Genomic DNA, 12,873 nt, shown 5'->3' with positions numbered 1-12,873 from the left:
CCATGAGCTTAGGAGATTTTAGCCTCTGTTATCTTATATCGGCTATTTTTAACCAAGGGTTGAAAATGAAACTAAAGAAATACCCAAATTAACAATATTCTAAAGGTCACTAATGAGGTCAATGAAGTTACTGGAGAGTCACAATGATGCAATTTCCCTCATGGCCTAATTATAAGCACTAACTGTGTCATGTTCTTTTGCCACTGCTATACAAAGAGGGAACAAGCAGAATCCATAGGAGTTAGGGGAGGGAAGATGGTCCCACATTGCCTGGTCATTGTGAGCAAAAAGATAAGCTCTGGTCAGCTTTCTGATCTCAGGGTTTTCTAGAGAGCATCACCAAGGCTAAGCTATAAACAGTCCATGAGGCTAAATCCACCTATCAAACAAGTACCTTGTCAGTGGTGCTCCTTCAGAAGCAAGGGCTGTGACCTCTTTGGTTTGTTGGCTCAGAGACGCTAGATTTCCAACACAGAAGCTCGGGTTGCTCAGCCAGTCTAATTCTGCACATGCAAGAGAGAAAAGACATTAGTGTCATAGGCCAGGACACCATTCATCCCATCAGCTGGCATTTGTATGTACAGCCATTATCAGCCAATATCTTGGGCAGTCCAGAGAAACAGAGTGGAACCCATGAAAATTTTACTTCACAGGGCACAGTGCTTTAACATCTTCTAAAACACATAAGATTGAATCCTCTTGCAGTATCAGGTTGTGGCTTGAACAAAAACCATATAACCAATGTGATCTAAAAGACAATGAGATTTCATACATTCTATCCACTGTCTAATGTGCCAGAACATATCAGTGCACCTGGTCTTAGAAAATCAGGTCTCAGAAACCGAGTGTGGTGGTACTCGCCTGTAATCCCAGCTCTCAGGGAGGCAGAGGCAGGTGGATCTCTGTGAGTTCGAGGCCAGCCTGGTCTACAAAGTGAGTCTAAGACAGCAAAGGCTACACAGAGAAACCTTGTCTCAAAAAAACCAAAAAATTGGCTTATCTATAATTTCTAACTTCTCCTTTAAAAAGAAGTTATTTTTATGTTATGTGCATTGGTGCTTTGCCTGAATATATGTGTGTGTGAGGGTGTCAAATCCTCTGGAGTTGGTAGCTATGAGCTACCATATGGTTGCTAGGAATTGAACCCAGGCCCTCTGGAAGAGCAACCAGTGATCTTAATCCATGAGCCATCTCTCCAATTCCCTCCACCTTTTAACTAATCTTTATTGCATTATTTGTTTAGGGATGGGTAGGTCAGAGACTAACTTCTGGGTGTCAGTTCTCTCCATCACGTGGAGCCCAGAGACTGCGCCCCAGTCATAAAATTTGGCGACAAGTACTTTCATCAGCCTAGCCATCTCTTTGTCCCTCTAACTTAGTAACAGTAAATTCTTTCTACATGTCTTATTTTACAGCTCTACGGAGTTCTACCTAAGCTCCTAAGTCTTAACTGTGAAAGGAAGGGAAAGAGCATTCCGGAGGAGCCCACAGGAAGGTCTGTGTTGTGTCCTGTTCCTTCATATGCTGAGAACGTGACAGGCTCGCTTGGACACACGAGAGAGGAAGGCAGCTGAGGTCCAAGGGTTGCTGAGACAGAATGTATATATCATAAAAGCCCCCCCCCTTTAGCAAGAACAGCTTTGCATATATTTAGGAGTGTGAGGTCATCTCTGTAACTGTGCACTCTCATCACCCTGCGAAGAACAGCCCTGACTGCAAGTCACTGTCCTCACCCATGCTCTGTGGCCTCCCTCCGCAGCCTTATGTAATCACTCAACTACTTTCTGTCTTGATAGACTTGCCTGTTTGGTACATTTCATATAAACAAGTTCATACACTATGTGGTGTTTTGTAACTGGCTCTTTTCACTTTCTGGTTTGCATGGTTCATTCAAGCTACAGCCATGTATCATTACATCATTCTTTTTTACTGCTAAATAATACAGCATTTGACAGATTGCCACATTGTGACTATTTATCAGCCAGCAGACACTCGGGTTATTTCTCTTCTGTGGCTCTTATGACAATGCTTCTAAGAGCACACATATACAAGTTTTCCACGAATCCCTTCATTTCTTCTGGGTAGATAGTTAGACAACTACTGGGTCAGATCATAAACCATGTCAGCATTTCGAGGAACTGACAGACTGTATTTTACCAAATAGCTGCATCATCTGATTCCCATTGGCTGCGCATGAGGGTTCCATTTCTATGCATCTAACCAATACTCCTGATTGTTTTTCCAATTATCATCACCCTAGCAGGTGGAATATTATTTCACTGTGGCTTTGTTTCCATTTCCCTTATGACAATAATGTCAACATCTTTTTGCCTAGACATTGGCCATTAATGGAGCATCTCTGGAGAAACAGCCATTCAAATCCTTTACCCATTTTTAAATATGGTCCTCTCATTATTGAGTTCCACAAGGAAAAAAAAAAAAAAAAAAAAATATATATATATATATATGTATGTATGTATGTATGTATGTATGTATGTATGTATGTATGTATGTATTCTGGTCCCTCATGGTAACTACATGTTAATGAAAAGTGACAGACAGCAAACAAACTTCCTAAGACTTCGCCTAATTCATTGCTGTATTCCCAGCAGCTAGGGCAATGCTTGGCATACAACAGGTGTTCAGCAAACATTAATAAGAAAGAGAGGAATGGGGACCGGGAGAGTCCAAAGAAAAAAAGAAGTATTAGAAAGCACAGGGAAAAAGGAAAGAGGAGAACCTAATGTAAGCATCCATATTAGGCCAACACCAGGATAAGCATGCACGGCCTTCACCTCTTTTGGCCACATAAGCCAGGTCTACGGAAGTACCACACTAGCACTTTACAGACTAGTGGAAATAGGGCTCGGAGGGAGTAAGCAATCTGTAAGGTCCTATCTAATAAGTGCCAAACAACTACTCATGCAGTTTTTCTCCTCCTGTCTTCGTGTTCCTTCTGAGATTGGTTCCTTTCCCTTGGGCCTAATTCCTGGCAAGAGCTGAGTGAAAAATAGTCCTTCTTGCTTGCTGAGGTCAGAATATTTCCACAGCAATTAGAGCATCATAAACATAAACAAAGGAAAAGTGGGGAAAGGTAGAGCAAACAGGATGCAGGGAGAGAGGTACCCAGAGCATCCAGTGGATCGTCACACCACCAACACCCTGAACAGTGATGGCAGCTAAAGAAATCTAAAGAAACGCAAGCCTCGACCCAAGGCGAAGCACGAGACCGTCCAAAGGCCTGCAGAGCGGACAGCCAGGCTTCCTCCAGACTCAGCTGAGGCCTACCACATGCAACCGCCAAGCAAGAAGTCCTTTCTCAGGGACTGAAACTCTCTAGACGGTCTCCGTGACCTTCCTCTGAGGAAGGAGAAGGTATTCCCACCTGACAGGCCAGTCTGGTTGTGGTTTTGGTAGCACAGTACTGAACACACATGGAATGTTAACAGTGACAATACTGGAGGCATTTGGGAGATCCTCTTTCCTCATCCACAGATTTGAAGCTTTTTTTAACCAAGGAATTATCAAACAAAATCTCTCAGAGTTCAACACAGAAAACTAAAGCAGGGTTGCCCTGACTCAGTGCAGTCACATGGCCATGGACACACACGTAAGCCTGGATGTATCTTTCTTCCTCTAGGGCTCCACTATTCTGTACTTCAACGAAACCCTCCTGCCAGGCACATAGGCTGGCAGGGCAATGTACAGACTGTGACTTCATTATCTGCTTGTCCGTCTTCCTACAACACCCTAAGCCAACTCAAATTCTGCTCAGGATAGACCAGTCATTATTACTATGGCAGGGCACGGTGGCCCGTACCTTCAATCACAACTCAGGAAACACAAGCAGAGCTCTGTGATTCTGAGGCCTGGTTTATTTGTTTTTTGTTTTTTTTTTTAAACTGGTCATTTGAAAAAAATAAATATTATATTATTTGTATATGTATGTTTATATGTAGATATATGCATATGATACATATGTATATAATATACATTATATAATATATATATACATACATACATGTGTACAAATAATGTTTGTGTGCATATGTATATATGTGTATTTATATATACTATTTTATAATATATAATAAATCATGTAAAATGTATTGTATACAATATATAATTAATATAACTATAATATATAATATATACAATATATTATATAATGTATAATATATTAATATGTAATATATTACATATAATATGATATAGGTGGTATATTATATGTAATATAATATATTATGTATATGTACATATATATATATATATATATATATATATATATATATATATATATATATATATACACACACAACATGCATACATATTCTTCAAGTCAAACATACCAACTGGTATTCAAGTCTTCCATCCTAGTTTCCTCCAGCTCCTCCTACCATCTCTCACAAACTAGAAGCAAGCTGAAGGTGGGAGTCACGACTACTCATTTGTATACTTATAATAACTCCTTGACACAAATATCAAGACTCAGTAATTATTTGTTGAATGAATAAAATGCAATGAGGATGTGTAGTGGATCTTCATCTTCATATCCAAAGGATCAAGCCTCCTCCAAAAGCCCATTTGGGGTATGTTGGGGATTGGCCTGGTGCTATGTATTCTAATGTTAATTACTGGCCCCCAAAATCTTGAGTTCACAAGAGAATCACAGTAAACAGATGGAGGGAAAGAAAGGAGGAAGGAGGATGCCACAGTGGATTAGTGTGGAGAGAAAACATAGGCCGAGAGAAAGGATGCCAATAATGGCATAAAAAGGCCCAGATGAAGAATATAAGCAAGTATCATGGGATCAGGGATGGAAGATAGCCCAAATAGGAAGGAGTAAGATAGATGGCACTGGATGGGGCCTGAGAGATAGATGGGGAGGATATTAGACAGTGTAGGTGAAATATCTGCCCTGCCCAAGGTAAATAAGGCAATTATAAAATCTAACAGGTGTCTTATTATTTGTGATAGTGGATTAGATAAGACTGCCATTATAATCACAGGGCTAATAATAAACATCATATAGCCCAACACTCTTCTTTTTAATGTACAACAGGAGTATAAAGTGCAGCCATCATATAACTCTTCTGTTCTTCACAGGAATTATTATGTATTTAGTCAATAGATCACTAAGGACCTGCTATACCCCCAGGCACAATTCCAGGGGAGACATGATGACAAGATAGCTTCCACTCAGATGATGCTCGTACTTGACCACTGCCTGTCAGATGGCACACCTTCTTGGGAGATTCAATTTTTAGTTATACAGAATCCTGGACAGAGACGTCTCACATTAGAAGATAATTAATTGTATTAATCAGAGTCCTAAGTCCTTTTCAATGCCTGGCAGAAATCAAGTATGCATTTACATCACTAAGCAGGGTGTTATATAGTGTATGTATGTATGTGCTTGTGTGAGACAGAGAGATCCTGTCAAAGGAAAATAAACATCACCACAGCGTCATCAGATAAAGGTGGGATGGAGTGGTTGGAGAGATGGCTCAGTGGTTAAGAGCACTGGCTAGCCTTCAGAGGACCCAGGGTTGATTCCCTGCATCACCATGGAGGCACACAACCATCTGTCACTCCAGTCCCAAGGGATCTGATGGCCCCTCTGGCCTTCAACAGCACTGGGCATGAACATGGCGCACAGCTATACCCACAGACAAAAAGATTTAAAGTTTGACTGATGGGCAGCGACCTAGGAGGTGAAAACATACGAATTCACTGACCGATCTTAGTATCACTGAAATCAAACGCTGGATTCTCCTGACATGATTTAAAGCTATTTTCAACAACAACAAAAATTATTCCTTAAATTTCATCAGCTCTTTAGATCTAATCATCAGTTTACAGGAAGTAACAGGATTAAAGAGCATGTTACAAGATTTGGTGGGAAACATTTTCAGGACAAATAACTAGTTTCCTCAATAAACAAATCACCTAAGGAAACAGGAGAGCAGGAGAAACTGTTTTATACTGAAAGACACCTAAAGGGTACATGCAGAAAATGCAACGTGCATTTTTAGGAAAACAGAATTCCAGGCCAGCCATGGCTACACAGTGAGGTCCTGTCTAGAAAAGAAAAAAATACAATGAAAATAATAGATTGTTGGGGTTTTGTTTTGTTTTGTTTTGTAAAAGATTGAGACACTTTGAGAAAGCTGAACAGTGAGTCACAGTTTAAAAAATATAATTAAATTTTCTTGTTGTTTTTTGTTTTTTGACACAGGGTCTCTGTGTAGCTCTGGCTATCCAGGAATTCTCTATGTAGACCAAGCTGGCTTTGAGCTCACAGTTATCTGCCTCTGCCTCCCAAGTGTTGGAATTAAAGGAATGAGCCACCACTCCCAGCTTAAGTTTAAATTGAATCTTAAACTTTCAGTATCAAATATATTTTATGCACTTACTCACCATAGTTAATTTCATCATATGTGATAGTGGTGTTTATATTTACAGTTCTCTAAGTCTCTTGCTTCTCTTACACTGGCCTTTGAAGGTCCCTGAATTCTTATCTGTCCAAATCATATCCTCAAAAGTTGGCTTCTACAAAAACTTCAAACGTTCCGTTTTACGGAATTGTTGACTGGGGCTCACCAATGACATCTGTAGCATCCCAGCTTATACTGGCTTTTTTGTTTTTGATTTGGGTGGCGTTTTTTGTTGTTGTTTTGGGGGTTTTGTTTTGTTTTAAGTCTCGATGATGCAACAGGTTGTATTATCATTCCGGATACATTTATTAAACACGTCTATATTTTGGACTTGTTTTGACAACTAAATTTGCTACGATAAACAGACAGTTTTGGACTTTGTTGAGGATTATATATTAGCAAGGAACAAAAAAACAGAATTAACTAACTACAGTTACAAGTATATTTAAAAGGTTTCTCTTGCAATGGAATTGTATCATTGCAGCTTCTAGGAGAATGAAGTTCCAAAACATGGTAATGTTAGCCCCAAACCCAGAGCCAACACCTCACCCTCGTCTTTGTTACTCCTTCCTTACTCGACCACCTTATAACCTGAAAGCGCCTTTGGCCCCACAATTCAGACAAGACCCAGAAGGCTTTGCAGCGCCGCGGAGAACTCTGGGATACAAATGGATAAACAAATCCAAGACAAAGGACAAGACCCGAACCCGAAAAACTGCCATTAATTTAACCGGATATCTTTTTCGACTCTTTTGAAGTGCTTACCTTTTCTGGATGCCCCACCACCGGAGGCCTCACTTATGTCCGCAAAGGCCGGGAACAGCGCCATGATCACAGGCCGAACCACCACTCCCGCTGCAGAAATGGCGCCGTCTGGAGAGCTCTGGTTGGAGGACACCGACTCGCGATGCACTCTGGGAAATGTGGTTCTTTCAGCATCGCTGAGGCTAACCCTGGGCAAGGCGGGGCAAGACCCGCAGAGAGGAGAAGGGAGGAAGGGAAAAGGTGAGGGTAAGGGAAGGATAGTTTCCTGGTAGTTAGTGCCCTCGGTCTTCAGTGAAAACTGGAAAAGCAGGAACCAGAAGAGGAAGTTCAGGAAAAAAAAAAGACTTGGAAATTTGAATTCCAGCTCAACCCCTATACTCACGCTGCTGCTTGTAACCTCAAAGTGATCACCTTCTGTAAGCTATAGTTTCCTAATCTGCAAGATACTGAGGGTGTGTGTTTGTCCTCGTACACATATGCTTGTACAGATTGCATTGTTTCACCATGAAAAGCATTTAAGAAAAGTTGTCTTTTGCTGGCTCACGCCTTTAATCCCTCCGATAGAGGGATTTAAACACTCTGATAGAGGCAAGTTGACCTCTGTGAGTTCGAGGTGAGCCTTGTATGCAAACCACCCTGGTGTACATAGTGAATGCCAAAGAAAGCCTAGAGAAAAGGTAAAAAAGAAAAGTTGCCTTTCATGTGAGGTGTAACAAGTTCTGTGGCAAAATGTGAGCGATCCAAATTTAAGTTGCCATTTTAAATACCCTAGGAATGTAAGAGCTCGAGGTCCCAAAAAGATAAAGGTCTTTGATAGTAAATACATGTACTTGCTGATTTATAGGCAGAGAGAGAAAGAGAGAGAGGAGTATTTCTGACTTTTCCCTTAAGAAAAGAAAAAGTTGTAGGGGAAGGGGCAAAAGGGATGTCACAGGTGGTAAAGGCACTTGCCAAGCAATCATGGCTACCTGACTCTCCATAAAGTTGTCTTCTGACCTCCAGTTGTACAGGGTTGCCTAGCATACCCCCCCCCCACCAATAATAAAATAAAGAAAAATATTAAACCCAAAGATGTGACTCTAACCATTCAATGCAGGAACAGATGGAAATCCTTCAAAGCAGAACCCTGCATTATATTTAGAACTTGTGTGTCCAAAATGAATGTCCTTCAATTTTCAGGTTCCTAAACGAGCTTGGAGAAGGAGGACAGTAGAATCCCCAGAATACCAAATTAAAAGAGAGAGAGAGAGAGTTAGCCAGGTTGTGGTGTCCTTTAATTCCAGCACTCGGGTAGCAGAAGCAGGCAGATCTCTGTGTGCTTGAGGCCAGCATGGTTTACAGAGTGAGTTTCAGGACAGCCAGAAACCTTGTCTCAAAAAAAAAAAAAAAAGACAGTATCTGCCTTTACTTCAGATACCTGATATGCTTTCCCCAATGCTTCATCTGTTTTTTAACTCCAGAAAAATAAGAATTAAATGTGAAAGGCTTCAGAAATTTTTTAAACTCATGGTAATGTATTGTTATTAAAAAATCTTGCTATAGTGAGTACTTGCGTATCTACAAACATGTAAGAGACTTTTTACAAGCAATGTTTCATAAGAACAACTTAAAATATGTAATCAAGATACAGATTTATGGGTTTTATTTTCTGGGAGGTTTTTTTTAATTTGTTTTTAAACTGTGTGTGTATGTGTGTTCATGCTTATGAGAGGGCACACATTTGAGGGTTCATGTGTGGAAGTTAGATGACAACTTTTTGGAGTCAGCTCTCTCCTGGCTGGAGGGCTCAAGCTTGGGTTATTAGGCTCACATGAAACTGATTGCCGCTGGGACTTGTCTCACCAGCCCTAGCGTCTGGTTTTGTTTCTTTCATACAGATCTCACTATGGCTCTCTATCCCCTCTCGCCTTTTTCTCAAAGGATAGGTTGTTGTGAGAGTATAACAAGGGGGCTGGAGAGATGGCTCAGGGAGTAAGTGCACTTTGCACATCACCCAGGCTTGGTTCCTCGCAGCCATGTGGTGGCTCACAGCCATGGTAACTCCAGTTCCAGGGTGTCTGTTGTTCCCTTCTGCTCCCCTCAGGGAACAGGCACCAAAACAATGTACATACACACATACATACATGCATGCATGCATACAGACAGGCAAGACCCTCATACACAGAAAAATACTTAAAAGATTAACTATAAAGGAGCATAAACTACCATTACAGAAGTACCGTGAATCTCAAAATCAGAGCGCTGCAAAGTAAGCCAGACACCAAGAGTGCTTCTTGCAGGATTCTATTTATGCAAAATCTTGGAAAATACTTATATTCATATGTAATGGGGGCTGGAGAGATGGCTCAGTGGTTAAGAGCACCGCCTGCTCTTCCAAAGAGACCCAGGTTCAACTCCCAGCACTCACATGGCAGTTCATAACTGTCTGTAACTCCAGTTCAAGGTGCTCTGACACCCTCAAACCAATGCACATAAAAAAAATTTAAATAAATTATTTAAAAAAATATGTAGTGACAGGATGGAGCTCAGGGGGTGTTCTACATGGGGATGGGAAACCTTTTGGGAGTCAGAGAAGTTTTCTGTGTCTTGATCATGGTGTTGCTTTCACAAGTGCATAACCCTATGATTTATTTAAAAAAAAAAAAAAACAAATGAGTAGCCAGGTCATGCCTATAATCCCAATACTCAGGAGGCAGAGGCAGGAGAATTGCTGTGAGTTCAAGTCCAGCCTGGGCTAGCGTTTGAGTGAGAGCAGCACAGGAGTAGTGTGTTTGCCTAGCATGTGAGTGCTCACAGGTTCCACCTCCCTCATGGAGAAAGAGAACAGATGGAACATTTTTTAATTTGTTTCGATAGATTGAATTGTGATCATTGTTTTACATGTGTAAGTGTGTGAACTACGTGCTTACTTATGTAGAGTTGTCACCTCCATACAGGTTCTGGGAACCCAACCCAGGACCACTGGCCTTCACCTTCTCTCCAGCCCCACTTGGATGCTGATCGCTTAAGCCAAAGCTCAGCACGCTTTTACAGAAAACGATCATGTAGAAACATTGGAGACCAAGCAGGATTTCCAGTCTTTGTTGCAGCTACAGGAGGTTATTTTATACATTTTCAAATGGACTGGGCGTGTAGGTGTATGCCTTTAATTCCAACACCCGAGAGTCAGAGAGAGGAGGATCTCTGTTAGTTTGAGGCCAGCCTGGTCTAATTTGGAGTTTTGAGTTGGGCCTGGTGGCACACACCTTTAATTCCAGCACTCAGGAGGCAGAAGTCAATGGATCTCTGAGTTTGAGGCCAGCCTGGACAACAGAGCAAGTGCCATGACAACCAGAGCTACATAGAGGAACCCTGCCAAAAAAAAAAAAAAAGAGGAAGTTTTAAATATTCTTTTCTGCATGGAAAAACCACCACAAAGAGTCTGAGAACAACCCACTTTACTTGTTATTACTCTGGTTTCTATCTGTAAACTCTGGGTATTTCCAATATATCTGACAGGGATTTCTCAACATAAACCAGAAACGGTTTCAAATCACCACTTGGCTCTGTGTGTGCCGTGGCTAAAGGAAGAGGCTGTACTGCACAACCGCTTCTTTTAAGCATCTCTGTGGTTTGAGGCAGGGAAGGAAAACACTCCAACCTGGCACACTGCTGTTCTGGCATTGGTCCTGGTCACTGGCCTCATCTCAATACCTTTGTTTATCTGGTCACCTTTGAACAACTGAAGCTGCAAAAAAGACAGATGAAGGAAAGGGGAAAAGAGTGCAAGTGAAAAAAGTTTCCTTTTTCATTGAAGAGGAATTGGATGACAGATGGGCAAGCTTGAATTTAGAGCAGGAGACAGCCGCTGTGGCCTTGAGGAATGAGAAAGAGGTTAGATGCAAGCAAGAGAAGAAAAGTCATCAAAGGTAGCCTAAGGGTTGCAGATAGCTCGGTGGATAAAGGCACTTGCCACCAAGACTGATGTCCTGAGTTCAGTCCCTGGAACCTATAAGGTGGAAGAAAAGAAACAACTCCCACAAGTCCTCTGGCCTCCAAATACACTGTGACACACACAGCTCAGACATACACTCACAATTGATTAATCAATCATCTCACTGATTAGTTAGTTAATATGAAAAATTGTCAATCCTTTTGTTTTTCTTTGGTTTGGTTTTGGAATTGGTTGGTTTTCGTTTCTCAAGACAGGGTTTTATTCTGTTACCCTGGCTTCTTGGAACTTGCTTTGCCAACCGAGTTGGCCTCCAACTCACAGAGATCTGACTGCCTCTGACTGCCTCTGACTGCCCCCACCCACAATGGTAAATCCTTTTTTGTTTTTTGAGACAGGGTGTCTCTATCCTATCACTCATTCTGTAGACCAGGCTGGCCTCAAACTCAGGGATCAGCCTGCCTCTGCCTCCCGAGTGTTGGGATTAAATGTGTGAGCCTCCGCTGCCGCCACCACCACCACCACCACCACGGATAAATCTTTTTTTTTTTTTTTTTTTTTTTTTAAGTAATAAGAGGACACGATATGAACAGAAGAGTTGCTAGGAGACAGAAACAAAAATGTGAAGCCACTCAGCGCTTGTTTGTTGGCAAAACACTGCCTACATGATTCCTATTTTCTTTCAAAAGGAAATGTTACACCAAGAAGCCCCAGTCTGTACATCGCGTCCTGACGATCGCAGCCTGTCACCTGTTACGTTGTGGTAAGTGGCCCAACTCAGCCAAGTCTTCAGTTGATGGGTGTTCTGCTCCTCTCTGCCCCGAGCCTGGAATTTTATTTATTTGTATTATTTATTTTTAATTTTTTTTGCTCTGAGAGACAGGGTCTCCCTCCATAACAAGACTGCCCTCCGCCCTCCTACCTCAGCCAGGTACGTGCTCTCGTGACCAAGATTTCCCAGGAATTTTAGAACCAGAACTGAACAAACAAGCTAGTCACTCAGTGTGCAGCCAGAGTACAGTAGCCCAGCAGAGAGGAAAAAAGGGAGGGGGGGAGCTGATATGAGCTGAAGAAGAGCCTCAGAGGTTTTGAAGTGCTACTTCTTGTCCCTGGAACCCAGCCTCACTTCTGTGCTCACGCTCTAGGAAACAGCCAAATATCTTTATTTATTCCCATTTTGGAAATCGAATTCAAGTTCACTTTCCATCACTGGAACCCAAGGGTCTTAGATAATGCAGAACGAATGAGTAAATTTCCACACTCAGGGTCATGATCCCAGAACCTGGACCTGTTCCCAGCTAGTCTGAGTGATGAGAGACTTCTAAACTGGTCTACCCAGAATAGGTCAAAGTCAAACTCCCTTTCATCTTTCTCGAAAAAGAATCCACACTCTTTCAGGGAAACTGGAGGAACAGGTCTGTGAACCCTCTGGATCTTCAGGAATTTTTTTTGTTGGTCCCTATGAAGTAAACAAAAATTTCCCCTTGGGAAACCAGAGCTAGCAGTAAGGAAGTAAAGGTCTAGATCTGCTTCGAAGTGTGTGGGGGTGGGGAATGAGGGTGGGGAGTGGTGCTTCTTACCTGATTTGTTTTCTTTGGAAGCAGTGTGGGGGTGTGTCTTAGGTTGAAACGTTGTTTTTTTATCTTATTTAGATTTATTTTATTTTACAGGCATGTGCTTGTGCCTGCTCATTTGTATGTGCTCCACATGTGTGCAGGTACCCACAGAGGCCAGAAGAGG

The 12,873-nt window shown here is 41.7% G+C and overlaps 1 protein-coding gene across 1 annotated transcript in view; it reads right to left on the bottom strand.

Annotated features, from left to right (window-relative positions):
• Nrde2 (NRDE-2, necessary for RNA interference, domain containing) overlaps positions 1-7,291 on the bottom strand; it is a 34,348-nt gene extending 27,057 nt beyond the window's left edge. The window contains exons 1-2 of the mRNA XM_055593152.1: positions 7,203-7,291; positions 395-503 (exon numbers count right to left, since the gene is read on the bottom strand). Coding sequence (XP_055449127.1) covers positions 395-503; positions 7,203-7,266 — 173 coding nt within the window. The 5' untranslated portion in view covers positions 7,267-7,291. The remainder of the gene's footprint in view (positions 1-394; positions 504-7,202) is intronic.
• Positions 7,292-12,873: the final 5,582 nt, after the last annotated feature.

This window comes from Psammomys obesus, unplaced genomic scaffold, assembly GCF_907164565.1.
Source record: "Psammomys obesus unplaced genomic scaffold, mPsaObe1.curated_primary_1811, whole genome shotgun sequence".
NCBI lineage: Eukaryota > Metazoa > Chordata > Mammalia > Rodentia > Muridae > Psammomys > Psammomys obesus.
Note: the sequence above shows the minus strand (reverse complement) of the source record. Positions and strands in the feature narration are given on the sequence as shown.